This window comes from Sminthopsis crassicaudata, chromosome 2, assembly GCF_048593235.1.
Source record: "Sminthopsis crassicaudata isolate SCR6 chromosome 2, ASM4859323v1, whole genome shotgun sequence".
Classification (NCBI taxonomy): domain Eukaryota; kingdom Metazoa; phylum Chordata; class Mammalia; order Dasyuromorphia; family Dasyuridae; genus Sminthopsis; species Sminthopsis crassicaudata.
In genome coordinates this window covers 264,502,454-264,517,888 of record NC_133618.1, presented here as the reverse complement: position 1 = coordinate 264,517,888, position 15,435 = coordinate 264,502,454, and the positions used below count along the sequence as shown (strand labels likewise).

At 32.8% G+C, this 15,435-nt stretch overlaps 1 protein-coding gene across 1 annotated transcript in view; it reads left to right on the top strand.

Moving 5' to 3' along the window:
- AQR (aquarius intron-binding spliceosomal factor) overlaps nucleotides 1–15,435 on the top strand; it is a 95,071-nt gene that overhangs the window by 34,449 nt on the left and 45,187 nt on the right. Inside the window, exons 15-19 of the mRNA XM_074289208.1 lie at nucleotides 2,482–2,602; nucleotides 4,931–5,072; nucleotides 7,424–7,602; nucleotides 12,607–12,774; nucleotides 13,891–14,060. Of these exons, the coding sequence (XP_074145309.1) occupies nucleotides 2,482–2,602; nucleotides 4,931–5,072; nucleotides 7,424–7,602; nucleotides 12,607–12,774; nucleotides 13,891–14,060 (780 nt within the window). The remainder of the gene's footprint in view (nucleotides 1–2,481; nucleotides 2,603–4,930; nucleotides 5,073–7,423; nucleotides 7,603–12,606; nucleotides 12,775–13,890; nucleotides 14,061–15,435) is intronic.

Sequence of the window (15,435 nt, the reverse complement as noted above, 5' to 3'; positions counted from 1 at the left end):
AAGAGCTTATGAACATTTAAAAATGAAGTGTTTATTACCAAAATGTTTCAATTTTATTAAGCATAAGTTATTCCTAATTAAAATTTCTTTTGTTTTGATAGGGTTGATAGACATGTGGATTAGGTTAATGCTGTAGAAATAGTGTGTGGATTTCATTGAAGTATTTGACAATGCCTTAATGACAGGATGGAGATTAATAATAGTCACTTAATTAATGACACTGCTGAATGAGTTTATTACTATGCCTAAAGTGTTTTGAATAATGAATTATTATTAACCCTGAAGGAAGTTTTTAATAGCAAGTTCCAGGACTCTTAACTCTCTGCTTTTAAAAAGAAATTTGTTCATCATTTTAAAAAAAGTCAAAACATCCTGTTTTTTTTCTTTCTCTTGCCTTCTAGATAACTTTGTCTAGATACTTCTTCTATTACCTCAAGCTCAATGTGAACCTTTCCCTAAGTTCAACCTTTCTTCCTAACTTTCCTGTTAGTGGTACTATCATTCTTTATGTAACCCGAACATGAAACTTAATTCATCTTTATAATTCTAGAATGAGTCTGCATTGCAAAATGATTGTCTAAAAATTTGGTAAAATTTTAAACTGAATTCTTCACTATTTCAAAAGGTTTGTGACCTCATTGGTATGGAAACTACTACTAGTAGTCTACACAGTAGTAGAAGATGTTCATAGATTGGCTAAAATGGTCTGTTGCCAGGTGCCAAATTTTTTGGCAGTGAGTCTTTCCATATTTAAATACAGAGAAGTAGTCTGTTTGCAATCCCACATTCTAAGTTTTTCCATCTTGGTAGAATCTGGGAGAACTTAAATTTTTATTAACACGTTAATAATCTAGGTTCACCTCCATTTCCCAAGGAGTCACTTGGGCAGAGAACTTCAGTGCAGATAGACTTTGTCATAAAAGTATATTGTAACAGCATCAGTTTTGGGTACCATATATAATGCATGGAGAGGTGACGAGGGTAGTAATATTCTTGAAGTCTTGTTATGAGGAATATTTGAAGGTACTGGAGTGTTTAGTCTGTAGAAGAAAATAATGGAAGAAGGGAGGAGAAAGAGAAAGTCAAGGAGTAGCTTCATAGCTGTTTTTAAACATTTGAAGGACTTTTTGTCATGGAGATGGATTATATTTTTTGAAAGAGATAGAGCTAGGATCAATGAATTTATACTACAAGGACATAGAAAATATCAGCCAGTAAAAGCATAAGCATCCCCACAATTAGCACTGTCCAAAAATGAAATGGGGTGCTTTGTGAAGCAATAAATTCCCTTTTATGTGGAATATACAAGCAGATTCTAGATAACTCCCTGTCAAGAATGGTAGTTAATCTTGCACAGAGTAAGAAATTAGACCAGATGACCACCAACGTTATTTCCAAACTAAGATTTTATGAAGAAATTCAACTCCAAGCTAGCAATTTTAATGTACCTCTGAACAATTCTTATATCAAGAGAAAACTAGTTATTCAAGAAGACAAAACTAATTTTCAAGTTAGTTCCAAAGAACTGTCTAAAGTCTCAGTGACAAATGTTTAAGCCTTTGTGACAGGTGTTTAAGCTACTCTTGGTAAAATTCCCTGAGGGATTTTCAAATCTCTTAATATAGTTTTTTTTTTTTTTTTTTTTTTTTTTTTTTGTAAAGTAAAAGTATATTAAACACATGGAAAACATTTTCCTATTGATATATTGCCTCAATTGGAGTAATATGATCTTGGGGAGCAAGCCTGCTTTACTCTCTTCCAAATCATTCTTTTGACTATAACTGCTTTCTAAAAATTCCTTTGGCTATTATCCGATATTTTAAAGTCTTCCATTTTAAGTCAGGTTAACAACTGTTGCTGTCAGTAGTAGATTCCATTCCTTAAGAGAAAATAGAATTGTTCTGATTAAAGGTTAATAAAACCATTTAATGATAAATAAATATTGATTTCAAATAAAAGATTCTTGATTTGAAAATGCTTGTTTTAGTCTTTGGGGTGGATTTATTTTATTTTATTTTTAAAAAATTTTTTTCACCATTAATTTTTTCTTTTTTTTGAGGCAGTTGGGGTTAAGTGATTTGTCCAGGGTCATATAGCTAGTAAGTGTTAAGTGTCTGAGGTGGGATTTGAATTTGGGTTCTCCTGATCCCAAAGGCAGTACTCTATCCACTGTGCCATCTAGCTACCTGTGGGTTAGATTTTTAAACAAAAAGTTTTTCTCTGCCTAATGAATGTTTTACTCATTAAGAAGAAAAAACCCCTGATGATCTTAAAATTAATTTCGAATACTAAAAAGCTGTTAATGAAAAAAAAAGATGACTTTCAAAAGCTATATGGATATATTTCTCATTTTTCATTAAGGAAATTGTGTAAATTTGGAAAATGAAAGAAAATATTGTAAATTCTTTTGAAAACTTTTCTTCTTTGATTTCTCATGGATTGATTCTGTTGATAAATTTACTCTCTCTCTTTTTAAAATAGGTTTCCCGTCATGAACGTCGAATTTCTCAAATTCAGCAACTTAACCAAATGCCTTTGTATCCAACTGAGAAAATTATTTGGGATGAAAATATTGTCCCAACTGAATATTATTCTGGGGAAGGTATGTGCAAATTAAAAATAGAGCAATTTGGTTTAAAAAGAGAATTTGGTAATAAATATAGTTAATTATATTTTATTAGTCAAGAAAATTATTTAGCATCTCCCAAGTTTATCTTTCATAACAAGCAAGTCTTTGATACAAGTAGACTAGGATAATTATTAAATTTAACTTAGCTTTTAACAATACTACTCAAATTTATTTATGGAAATGAGTTTAATTCTTCTGAATAATTATATTAGCATGGGCTCTGGAGTCAGAGGTTCTAAGTTCCACCTCTGATGCTTCTCAGTTTTGTAGCCTTTGACATGTCTCTTAACCAACTTAGGCTTCAATTTCCCCAACTACAAAGTTGGATGATTAGATAGGATGGCCTTTGAAGTTCCTTCTAGTTCTAGCTCTAGATCTGAAAAGGCTTCATCTGTTTCATTTATTTTTTCATTGTCTAAGATAGTTTTTTTGAACTCTGACTTATAAGCTACGAAAGAGAATATTCTGTTTTATAGTTATGCAGTGTTTTTAATCCAAACTGGTATTAGACAGTTTGATCAGCTATTTCCTTCATTAAATTTAGTTTGGGTTGTATTTAAAAAACTTAAATTCACTATCAAAGAATGAATGTTATGAATGTTATTGTTACTTCTTTTCTAAGTAAGCTAGCTAGATGAGAACTAGAATCCATTTAGCATTCAGTGTTCTAAAGATTTTCTTTAGAGGATTAATAATTAAAAGGTAACTTTAAGTTGCAAAACTCTTCAAAAAAAAAGGAATTGTGTCAATGTAGAGCTGTATAACAAGTCTACTAGCAGCAAGTCAACTCATCTGATTTTCTACTGTATCTATTGTTACTTAGGAACGTGAGTTATAACAGAGTTATAACATTCATTCTTTGATAGTGAATTTAAGAAAATTGAAAGAATATTCTGAGAACATGATACAATGGAAAGAACACTGGACTTAAGGGTCACAAAACTTGGGTTAAAATCTTTGTTGTCCCACTTATCTGTGTAACCTTAGTTTCCTTAGTTTCCTTATCTATAAATGGGAATAGTAATAGCACTACCCCCAGGCTGGTGAGGATTAAATGAGATAATATTTGTAAAGTTCTTAGCACAATGTGTTAACAGTGGCAACAAAACAAATATATTGCTCTGAAAATGATTTCTTTGAAACGGGAATCCTTCATTTAGATTTGCAAGTTCTGTAGTAGTTATTTTCCTTGAATTCATTAGCTTTTGTCCTTATCTCTGATGTGATTGAAAACATGTTTCTAGCAGCATTCTTCACTTTGAACAGTCTTTTTTTTTTTTTTTTTTTTTCCCTTCATCATCCTCTTGTTATCAACACAAGTCTATTTGGGTGAAAACTTTAAATCTTTTATTATACTTGGCACCCATTGCTAGTTTTGAGCCTTAAATTACAGTCTTCTTATGGAGATATGCTACTTTCAAAAAAGATGTGAAATTGCTGTTTTAACATTAATTGGGGAGCATCAAAAAATTGGCATATATCTTATTTCTAGAGAATTTGTGTTCATCGGTCATGTTGTTACTTCTTTTCCAAGTAAGCTAGCTAGATGAGAACTAGAATCCATTTAGTATTCAGTGTTCTAAAGATTTTCTTTAGAGGATTAATAATTAAAAGGCAACTTTAAATTGCAAAAAAAAAAAAAAAAAAGAATTGTGTTGATGTAGAGCTGTATGACAAGTCTACTGCAGCAAGTCAACTCATCTGATTTTCTACTGTATCTATTGTTACTTAGGAACTGTTTCTCAGTGATTATAACAATGTTTAAAGGTCAATCTCACCGGGAAAATAGATTATTATTATTATTGTTATTTGTAATGTACTTATTTTCCTGAAAGGTGGTGAGGCAGAGTAGAAAAAGAGTCAGCCTCAGAATCAGGGTGACCTAGGTTTAGAGGCAACTCTGAAATATACTGGCCATATGTTGTTTAACTTCTCAGGGCTTGACAACACCTTCCAAGGTTAGTAGCAGAGATGACTACATCAGAAAGGGGGCGGGGTTCCCCATTGAATATTCCTTCTACCTTTAAATCACAGGTACAGTAAAAAAAAAATTGAAGTTAATTTTCATGGAAAACCAGTTACTATTTTCTGATGGCTATACTCACAGGATTAGTAAATTATCCTGTAACATGTAGATTATTTGTTTTTTCTTTTCTTTATTTGGCATGTAATTCCTAGAGGTTAAGTCAGATTCACTTTTTCTTTCATACAAATGAACAAGGTGAATCTCTGTGTTATCAATGATGTTTTTAGAAGAAGTAAAACAGAGGGTACATCCTTTTTTTATATCTCCCTTTATAGGTTGTCTGGCTCTTCCCAAGCTAAATTTGCAGTTTTTGACTCTTCATGACTATCTGCTAAGAAACTTCAATCTGTTCCGGTTAGAGTCAACTTATGAGATAAGACAGGATATCGAGGATGGAGTCAGCAGAATGAAGCCTTGGTTAGTACATTGACATGCCTTGTAAACCAAGAGGACACCTTTCATTGTTAAACTTTCTTATATCACTGACTTCATAACTAGATTTGAAAATGACATAGGAGACCTAGAAATTACTTCTCAGGTATCAAATGGAATTGGGAAGGATATTGCAGATATTCATAAATAAGATGTCAGAAAATATATGACAAATATCTGAAAGTCTTAGGATCGAGGGAAGGCATTAAGGTTTTACTGCTTTAGAGTGACATCTTTCATTTACTGGGGGCAGTGTTCAAGTTGAGTTGCAAAGAGATAGTGAAGGCTATGGAAAGATCTGAAAGGAGATTAGCCAAGAGATGAAACTAGAGCAGGTGACTCCAATGAAGGGACATTTAACATGTTCTGCCATTGCCAGCAGCTCTTGGGCTTAGATCTTCACTGGGTTAGCAAAATCAAAAGCCTTTTTTTTTCTGTGGTTAACATAAAATTCTCTGCTTTGCGTGATTTATCAAGATTTTATTTTTATTTAAATATTGCTGACTTCATATAAAGAAAGATTTGTTCCAAGGATTTTGTAAATTATGGTGCCACTTTTATAAAGTTATTTACTTGTCATCCACTTTTATTTTCATTTCCTGGATAATATAGTTTCTGTTCTGTTCCTGTATATCAGCATCTGTCAGAGTCCACAAGTTCATGTAGAAATAGCTTCGTTATTTTATACTTTGTATATGCTACTACATTCTGAACAGGGAACTTTGTTTGTTTGTAAACTGATTCAGGTAATTTCCATCATTTGCTAATGATAACAATATAAATGCTATTTGTGATCATATTCTTTTTTGTTTCTCTTATTACCATTCACACATAACCCTATATTTTCCATTAATTATTGTGTGAAAAGTTATTCTGGGTGAGACCATAAAGCATAGCATTTAAAGGAAAGTATTTTTGACTTAATAATCAGTTGAGTCAGTAGGCAGGGATGTGGCTGGCAGTTGGAAATTTGTATACCCACTGGCTGATCTATTGCTCCCTGCCCACAGTTTTACTGCTGCAATTATTGCCCATTATTTGAGTCTGGATGGGGGGATTGGGGGCCCACATAAAGAGCAACTGCCCCAAGTTTTTGTCTACCCTGACTTAGTAGTTCTGATTTTATATTGAGGCATAGGTATATTTCAGATCTTGAATTTAAATCACAATTTATCAACTTAAATTTTTTCTACTTAAATTCCAACAGTCTTGTGTTGTATTAATCAAGGAGAATTTTAGATATTATTTTAAAATCCATTACAATAAGGGGAAAGAAAATAGCACTTTTGAAGGTAATTCATTCACATTTGGAAGATAGAATTTTGACCCATTGATTCTTGTTGGCTGGTATGATGCTGTAAAAATGGTGAAATTTTAAAGGTGTCAATCTCCTTTCATTATTCTTGAACATTGGAGATGCAAACCCAGGAAAATTTATTTATATCTGGCACTTGTAAAGATCGTGTTTTGAGATTGCTCAGCCAACATGGGAGGATGGCCTGGATTAAAGAAATCTCTATTTTTAACATCACATTTTATGAGTGGAAATATGGGACTGGTTCCACTTGGATTTAAGCACTCTGTGAACTAGTCTTTAAGAAATTGTCTCAGACACCAATATTGTTATTGGATCTCAGAAATAATTTTCCATCCCTTAGGACTTTCCCCCTCCCTTTTCTCTCCTTGCTGTTATGGATTTACAGTTTTAAAGGGTCAGCATCACTGTTAATGATACTAGAAATCAATACTAAGTGAACAGATATGTTCTTGAGACGTCATTTTTGTTTACCTTTTTCCTCGAAGGAAGGGCTTCTACAGATTTCATGTTTCAACGTCCATCTTCAATAAAGAATAGAAGCAATGGAAAAGCATTATTATCTTATTATATAGTTCTATGTTGAGTACTGTTGATAACCCATTGAAAATTTTTTTTTACATCCCTAGTGACATCTGTTAAATAGAAGTTTATGTGGCATTAAATAAAGGAGAAATTCATACATGTTGGCTTGGTTTATTTCCTTTCATAACATAACATTCTATAAATACATTTTCTTATATAAAATTGTCTTTTTTCCTCATATTATTTTCTTTCTTTTTTTCTTAAACATTTCCTTTTGAAGTTTCTCATTATTATAATGAAAGAATAACAAAGTGGAAGATATTTAAACCGAGATGAAAAATTTTGTGAAACATTTTTATACTCAGGAATTTGATTACACTAAGTTTAAGTGGTAGCTGGTCATTTATTTGTTTTATTATTATAGCAATTTAGGAGGAATTAACTTCTGTTTGATTGTTGCCAGTGTAATTAATCATTTTGACCTCTTGGTTTTCAGGCAGTCGGAGTATGGAGGCGTGGTGTTTGGTGGCTGGGCTCGAATGGCTCAGCCCATTGTAGCTTTTACTGTAGTTGAAGTTGCCAAACCTAACATTGGTGAAAATTGGCCGACTCGAGTGCGTGCAGATGTTACCATCAATTTGAATGTCAGAGACCAAATCAAAGATGAATGGCAAGGTATTCTTATTTTTCAAACACTAAAGTTGATTTCTACCTTTTTTTTTTAAACCACTAAAGGAGGATATTATGTATATGATGCATGTCAGAGGAAGAGTGACACACTTTTATCAAATGTAATATTGAAAATGTCTATTCTTTCCTAGATAGAGAACACTTGTTTTCAGAGTTTTAATTATCTTTATTTACTGCTGTCCTAAAACACCTAGGATCAAATCTCATTATTTATTTTGGACTTGTAAATTGTGTCTGAATTTACTTGGTCTGTAAATTTGGGGGCTTTCTGTGTAGATCAATGTTAACATCCCCTTTAGGATATAACCCAAAAGTTAATGTATTATGGTGTTACGTTGTGGGGTGAGGAAAATAAACTTGAAGAGAGATGAAAGTAATTGGAGCAGAGGATGATCAAGAAAGCAGTGTCACAGAAACCAGTGGAAGAGATCATTGTGAAGGAATGGCTAAGAAGAGGAAAACTAAGAAAAAGGCCGTCATTGACTTAACAATTAAGTGGATATTCGTGACCTTAGATAGCAGTTGTACAAAAGGCAGATTGCATTAGATTGAATCATTAATGGGTAATAGTGAAGTGGAAAAATGGAGTGTACTCATTCCAAAAATCTATTAGGGAAGGGGAGAGGAGAAAAAAGATGATAGCTTAAAGCAGATGAGAAAAACAAAGAATTTTTTGTTTTTTTTAAGTGTAAAGAAAGAAAGCTGAGGAGAGATTGAAGATGAGAAAGACGGTGTCAGATATAATCTTGAAAGAACAGGACATCTAGGGCACAAATAAAGGAATGACCCCTGATCAGTAGCAAGGCCATTATATTCCTTGAAGCTAGAGAATAGAAGGAGAGTGGATACAGGGAGAAATTTTATATTGTAGAGGAATTGGAGATGAGAAAAATCATATAATTTTCATTGGTCTTAAAATAGTCATCTTTTGGATAAGAGAGGATAAGTAGAATTGGAATTAAAGTATTAAAAATAAAGGTTTAGATTATTCTTCTCTGTAAAGAGATATATAAAAGCTGGCCATGCAGCTATGAGACCTACAATGAGGATAAATAGCATGGTAGTTGACCCACTCAGCTTGGTGTGAGTGAAGCAAGAGTGAAGAAGGTGAGCAGTAGTTCTGACTTAGGGTGGGACCATCTAAAAAATAAAGGAGCAAAAGGATTCAAGAATAGAGGACATTGCTTTGTTGGCATTTCTGACTATAACCTCAGAATTAAAGGAAGACAAAGGAAGCTGTAAAAAATGATGGATTAGAAAATTTGGCAAAAGGGATCAGCCAAGAGTGCTGAAGAATTTTGAAGGCTCTTGAGAAAAGAATTGATAGTGGATCACAGTTATAAAGGACCTTTACAGTCCTTTCCTCCAACACCTTTATTTTCCCAAGGAAAATCCTCAGATTCAGAAAGAGAACAAGTGGCCAATCTTGGAATTTACACTGAAGTCCTGTGATCCTAAATCCATCCCTTTTTTTTTCACATGGCTACTCTGCTTCTTGCTGTGGAATTGTTGGTGAACATGTGTCATTACAAATAATCATTATCCCAGAAGGCTGACATATTATCACCACAACAACTCCTATTTAGGCAAAAGGTCCAAAAAAAAATCTTAAAACTGTATATTGAGTATTCTTCATTTTTGGAGAAAACTTCTAGAATTTAAATAAAACATAAAATCATTCAATAGTTAATTAAACACTGCCATTTTGTGAGTATAAAAAAAGGAATAAAAGTATTAATACTGAGTAATCTGCTAGAATTATTTGATGAATTAAATAAGCATGTAGACAAGGGGTGATCAGTAGTCATAATTTATTTTAACTTTCAAAAAGCCTTTTTCAAGATTCTATGCCAAGGACATAAAAGCCAGATAAACTCTTGGGAGATCAGAGAGAAATAGGGCTTGTTGGATTAGCAGGTTTCTAGAGTTCTTACAGCTCTGAGATTTTGTGAGTTAGTAACAATAATTTAAGTGGTATCTGTAGAAACCAAAGCCTTTAATTCTTAGTATCCTTTCTTCCTTTTCCTACTACTCTGCTCCTATCTCTACAGAAACAGATCATAGGTTATAACATGAAATAGATTTATTTTGTTTGTATGCTATTTCATGATTTTCTGTGGTCAAATTATTTGCCACTCAAGAGGCCAATTGGGCCGGTCCTCATACAGCAGATGCAGTTTGTCATAGTTACTTTTTTTAAAAAAGAATAAAAGGAAAAATATATGAACCAAAATAAAAAGCGTTACTTTAAAAGTTATTTATACCTATGATCAGACTTTAGGTCAGACAACATGGCTCTGATGTTGTGTGTGGGGGACACACCACACATCAGTGTGTGATTTGTGGGAAAGGATGAAATGGTACAAAAATACATATAAAATCATCAAAGAGATGTGATCAGACCAGAAATTGGCCAATTATGTAATGAGAACTAGGAGTACCAAAAAGCTCTACATCTTTTATTGGTGCATAAATGAATGAATGAGTGAACAAAGTGCTTACAATGTGCTGAGCACTGTGCAAAGTGCTGGGGGTAAAAATGTAAGTAAGCAAGAAAATACAAGTAACTATATATATATATAGTTGTATTATACACACACACACACACATGTGCGCACACACGTGCATGCGTAACTCCATAGGGAGTGAGTGGTAACAGAGAAGTTGGAGTGAGTAGTGATTGGAATCACAGGGTACTTGATTAATATCATTAGAAGTGGCAATGCTGTTTTGAGTATCATTCTCAGATAGAATAGGATTGGAACATATGAGTAGTAGCATGACACAGAAATGGTCAAAAAGTGACTTCATGGTCCTGAGACCTGGCAGGTTAAGCTAAGAGCCCACCATTCAGAGCTAGAGATCATAGGATTTGGGCCCTTCAACTCCAGATGTAAGTAGAGCCTGAAGTCCAGGTTGTATAACATGGAGATAGTAAATGGCCATATGATATTCAGAGGCCTAAAGTGAGATTCCCAGTCATTGGGATAAACCTGCTGTGGGGGATTTATGGTAAGACATACACAAATATTAAGCAGAATGATGGGATGAGTTAGGATCTATACTTTTGCAGTTGGAATATCCACATTGATGAGATTACTCCAGTGAAATACTTTAGATTTTTATTTTTTTTTTTGAGGGGAAAGTGAAATGATTATTTGTATTAACTTGTATAATCAAGATGGTCCAACACATAGTACTTAAAAATCTATGTTCTTCACATTACATCATCAGGTAGTTTTGTACTTTGTTTTGTCAGTAAGAAGTCATAAAAATTAATGTGTGTGTGTGTGTGTGTGTGTGTGTGTGCATGTGTGTGTGTGTGTGTGCTTGTATGTATATATTTTTTCTTTCCCCAAGTCATAAGTTTATAGCGTGCGTGTGTGTGTGTGTGTGTGTGTGTGTGTGTGTGTGTGTGTGTGTACAGTAAAGTAGTATAGGGCTGTTTTGAAGATTTTTATAACAAGGTTTTAAAAAATTTTTTTTAAGTGGATAGGAAGTAGATATTAGTACCTTTACTTTTTAGATGGAGAAAATAGTAGAGTGAATTTCTAAAAGAAAGAACTACGATCATGAAATAGGCTGAAGTTCAAAAAAATAGCTAATTTTGGTTTAACATAAGGATAAACTTTGTAAAGAATTAGAACTCTTCCAAACCAGGAATAGTCTTGCAGGTTTGTACTCTTGGTTTCAGAGGTTATCATCTATTAAAGTATTTCATTCTTTGTCTTTGTAGCTCCATGCACTGTACTTTGCTCATGGTAGGTACTTAGTAAATGTTGATTGATGGATGGATGTTCCCTCGGAACTCTAGAATAGATCATCTTCCTTCTGGTCTTAAAGCTCTGTCTATAATATTAATAATGTGGGTGATCACAATGCAAGCTAGAAGCAGAATTCAAAATTCAGGCCCTTATTTGCACGAGTCTTTTTGCTTCATTATAAAGGAAGAGATTTTAAATTCTCTTGAGAAGAAAACAACAGTGAAATAAGTGGGATGGATGTTGTATTTTTTTAGCTTTATCCTTGACTTACTTCCAAAACAGTCATTTGATTTAAGGTAGCCTTTTTTCACATCCTAGACCACTGTTGTGACATGCTGCTAACCACAATCCCAGTTTACTGTTTTGGTTAAGCTAGTTGAAACTTTGCTATCAAGTTTTTGAGCAAGTAAGGTGATAAAATGTATATTCTCATTAGTGCGAAACTGGCTTATGAGAATAGTTCAGAAAAAAAGTGCTGGCAGATGGTCTGACATTACATACTGTGAAGTCTAATTTTAGGTTTCTTGTCTTAATAGTGTCCCTTTAGTAAAATTGGAAAAATTGGTTAGGTGTATTTATGGCATAATCATTGAAAAGCTTTAGATTTTAGCATAAGCGCCTTATTATTTTATTTTGTGTTTCCAAATTTTAACTTACATGAATTGAAAGCTCATATTCTCTTCCACATGTTGGTGTGGATAATGTTATCAAGAATTTGTGTCTTTTGAACTATATTTTAGTTGATTTTTAAGACAAGTCACATTGATAAAAATATTTCTTTTTTGAAGTGATGTTGATGGATTATCTTTAACTGACAGAATTTCTAAATATCATTTAGTCAGTTTGCACATCAGCCATTTTTGGCCACATATTCTAAATTTGAAATTCTAAATGTGGACCATGAACTAATAGATGGAATGTGACAAAGATCCAGTTTTTGTAGCTGTGACATACGTAATCTATCATGTTAACATAGAAATTAGTTATGGTACAAAGTTTCCATGTTTATTGCAGATAAGAGATGGGAAGGGTCACATTAAAGTCATTAACAATAGTGTATTTACTATAGAAAGTATTCTTTAATAAAGTAGTTGACTTATTAATGATATCAAACATTTACTGTTTTTACATATACCAAAGAATTAAGATTAGTCTATGATTAGACAAATGATAATAAAAAATTACATGCTAACTAAATAATCTGAAAATGTCTTCTTTTAACCAGGCTTGCGCAAGCATGATGTTTGTTTTTTAATTACCGTACGACCCACGAAGCCTTATGGCACCAAGTTTGACCGAAGGCGACCTTTTGTGGAGCAAACTGGCCTGGTGTATGTCAGAGGCTGTGAGATCCAGGGCATGCTGGATGATAGAGGACGTGTCATTGAAGATGGTATGGTGACACATTTTTACTTTGGGGCAAAGATTTTTGCATAGAAAGTTTCCTTGCTTTTTTTTAACTAGGTAACATAAATAGTTTTGATCTTAAATTTATTCATCTATTAGTTGGTTCTATATCTTATAGTATATTAATTGTTATGCTGGCTGGAGGTGTCACATTTGTGATTTGAAAAGTTTTGGAGTATAGCCTGAACCAGATTAAAAATGTAATTGTAAATATTTAACAAAATGTTAAAAAGAAAAAAAGTGAGTACACACATACACACACACACGCACACACACACGTAATAGAATAGGTAATGTTTGTGATCTTAAACCAATAACATATTCATTTCTATTTGAGTTGAACATCACAGCTTTAACTGTAGTATGAGCTTCCTATTACTTTATTATTGATTCCAAGAGAACTTGTAGACTCTCTACACACCTTTCCTTATTAGAATTCCTGTCGCAGCTATTGACCATGAAATCTTGGCTTCCTTTGAACTATTATAGCAAGCAATGAAACTTTGGCTTTACTATATTAACCTTTTAATAGCTCTGGCAAGTTTCAGTGTATTTAGAATTTTGTTTTATGCTTATAAGATTTGCCTGTGGATGTGTTATAATGAGGTATGTAATTAGTATCTAGACTTTAATGAATGGGAAAAACTGTGCTAAACTCCAAAATCTGTTGATTTAGCAAATATTTAGGAACCAATTATATATAACATAGTGTTAAGTTCATTAGAAGATAATAAGTATAGGGTCTATCCCTGGTCCTTCAGAATCTTATATTCTTGTTGGGAAAGATACTTCATATACAAAAATATCTCATACATAGTGTCCTATTAGTAGTACTTATGGTAAATGCTATGTGAGTTCTCCTCTGAACTTATGGAAGATCTAGGAGAGACTTCATGAAAAAGGTGGATTAGGATTGATCTTTGAAGGATAAGATAGACTTTTGATGAATTACATTTAGAAGGAAGGATGGGCAGAAAGTCACAGTTGTCATCACATTCCTAAACAAAATAATTTTTATTTTAGGTACTTTTTTTTTTTTTTTTTTTTAAGTATCCTTTTAAACATATGTTGTTTAATTTTCTTTATTTCTCAATGTCTGTAGGACCTGAACCCAAACCTAGACTAAGAGGAGATTCAAGAACTTATAGAGTATTTCTTGATCCAAACCAGTATCAGCAAGACATGACCAATACTATCCAAAATGGAGGAGAAGATGTATATGAAACTTTTAATATCATCATGAGGAGAAAACCAAAAGAAAACAACTTTAAGGTATGAGACATGATAAATTAACTAGGGACTCTAGCATTTAACCTGGGAAAGAAATTTTACTTATATGATATAAAGTGAATTGTAAGAAATGTCATAGAGCTTTTTGACAGGTGAAAACATTTGGTGAAAGAAACTTGTTCACTTTATACAAAGTATTATTTAAAAGCTTAGTGTATAATTTAAAACGGAGAAATCTAAATGAAAATCTTTGTCCTTTGAAGACTCCTGTGAGTGGGTTTGATGACCTTCAAATATTAACTGTTTAATTTTACTCAAAAGTGAAGACAGTCCTACTAAAGGTATAACTTTTTCCTTTTTCAGAGTCATTTATTCATCTGGTACTTAACATTATGGTAGAAGAGTCCTTTCTATTAAAATTCGTCATTCAGGCAGTATTTTCCTGATATGCTATAGTTAGTTGCATAGGTCACTGTAATCTCTATGACAATTCATTAAAAGAATTTAAGTATTTGATTTAGCATTTATTCTTTAAACCTACATTATTGATATCATCTTTTTTTTTTCTACCTCCAAAATAGTATCTCTATAATTTTTGACCTAATAGAGATTGGTTCTCTTGTTGGAATTAATTCCATAGCCATAAGTTTGACTATTATTCAAGCCAGATAGCATTCACATGGTGTAAGAGTTGTTAGAGATAATTTATTCAATCTACCTCCATTTCCATGCTCAGAGAGATTCAGTGTTTGCACAAGGTCAAATTGGTTACAGAATATGAAGAAGGGATCTCAGAGACAACTTTCAAAGCAACCCATTTCAGTTTGAGTTAGTTAATTCTTAGAAAGTTTTTCCTTGTATTAAGTCAAACTCTCCTCTTCAAATATTGCCTGTTCTTTTAACATTCTTTCCTACAAATTTCATAATCTTTAAATTGCCTTCTAGTCTTCATCTGGTATTATTGGCAGAGGGAAAGACAAATCTTGATCTGTGCTGGAGATTGAAGTAGAGAAGAAAGGACGGTGGGGATAATGAACCAAGGTCCTCATAGAATCATGGCTCACTAAGCAACCTAAGTACATACACATTTTGATCAGAAATCATATGATTGTGTTCTAGTGAATGAATAGCTAGTAGAGTAAGAATGAAAAGACTTAGTTTTTTAAAATCTGCTAAATCTCTTGATCCACCTACCAATCCCCTATTTTTAATAGGGATGCTGAAAATATACAAAATGATTCTTTCAGCTTTTTAAAGAATAGTGATTATTAATATAAAATCAAATTTGAACATGCTTATTGAAATAAAATTTAGAGAAAAATAATATCTTCCCTTGGAAAGGGAGGATGAATTTTCAGAAAAGTAAATTATTGTTCTTCTTACATAGGCAGTTTACTTCATTGGAGTCTGATTTTTG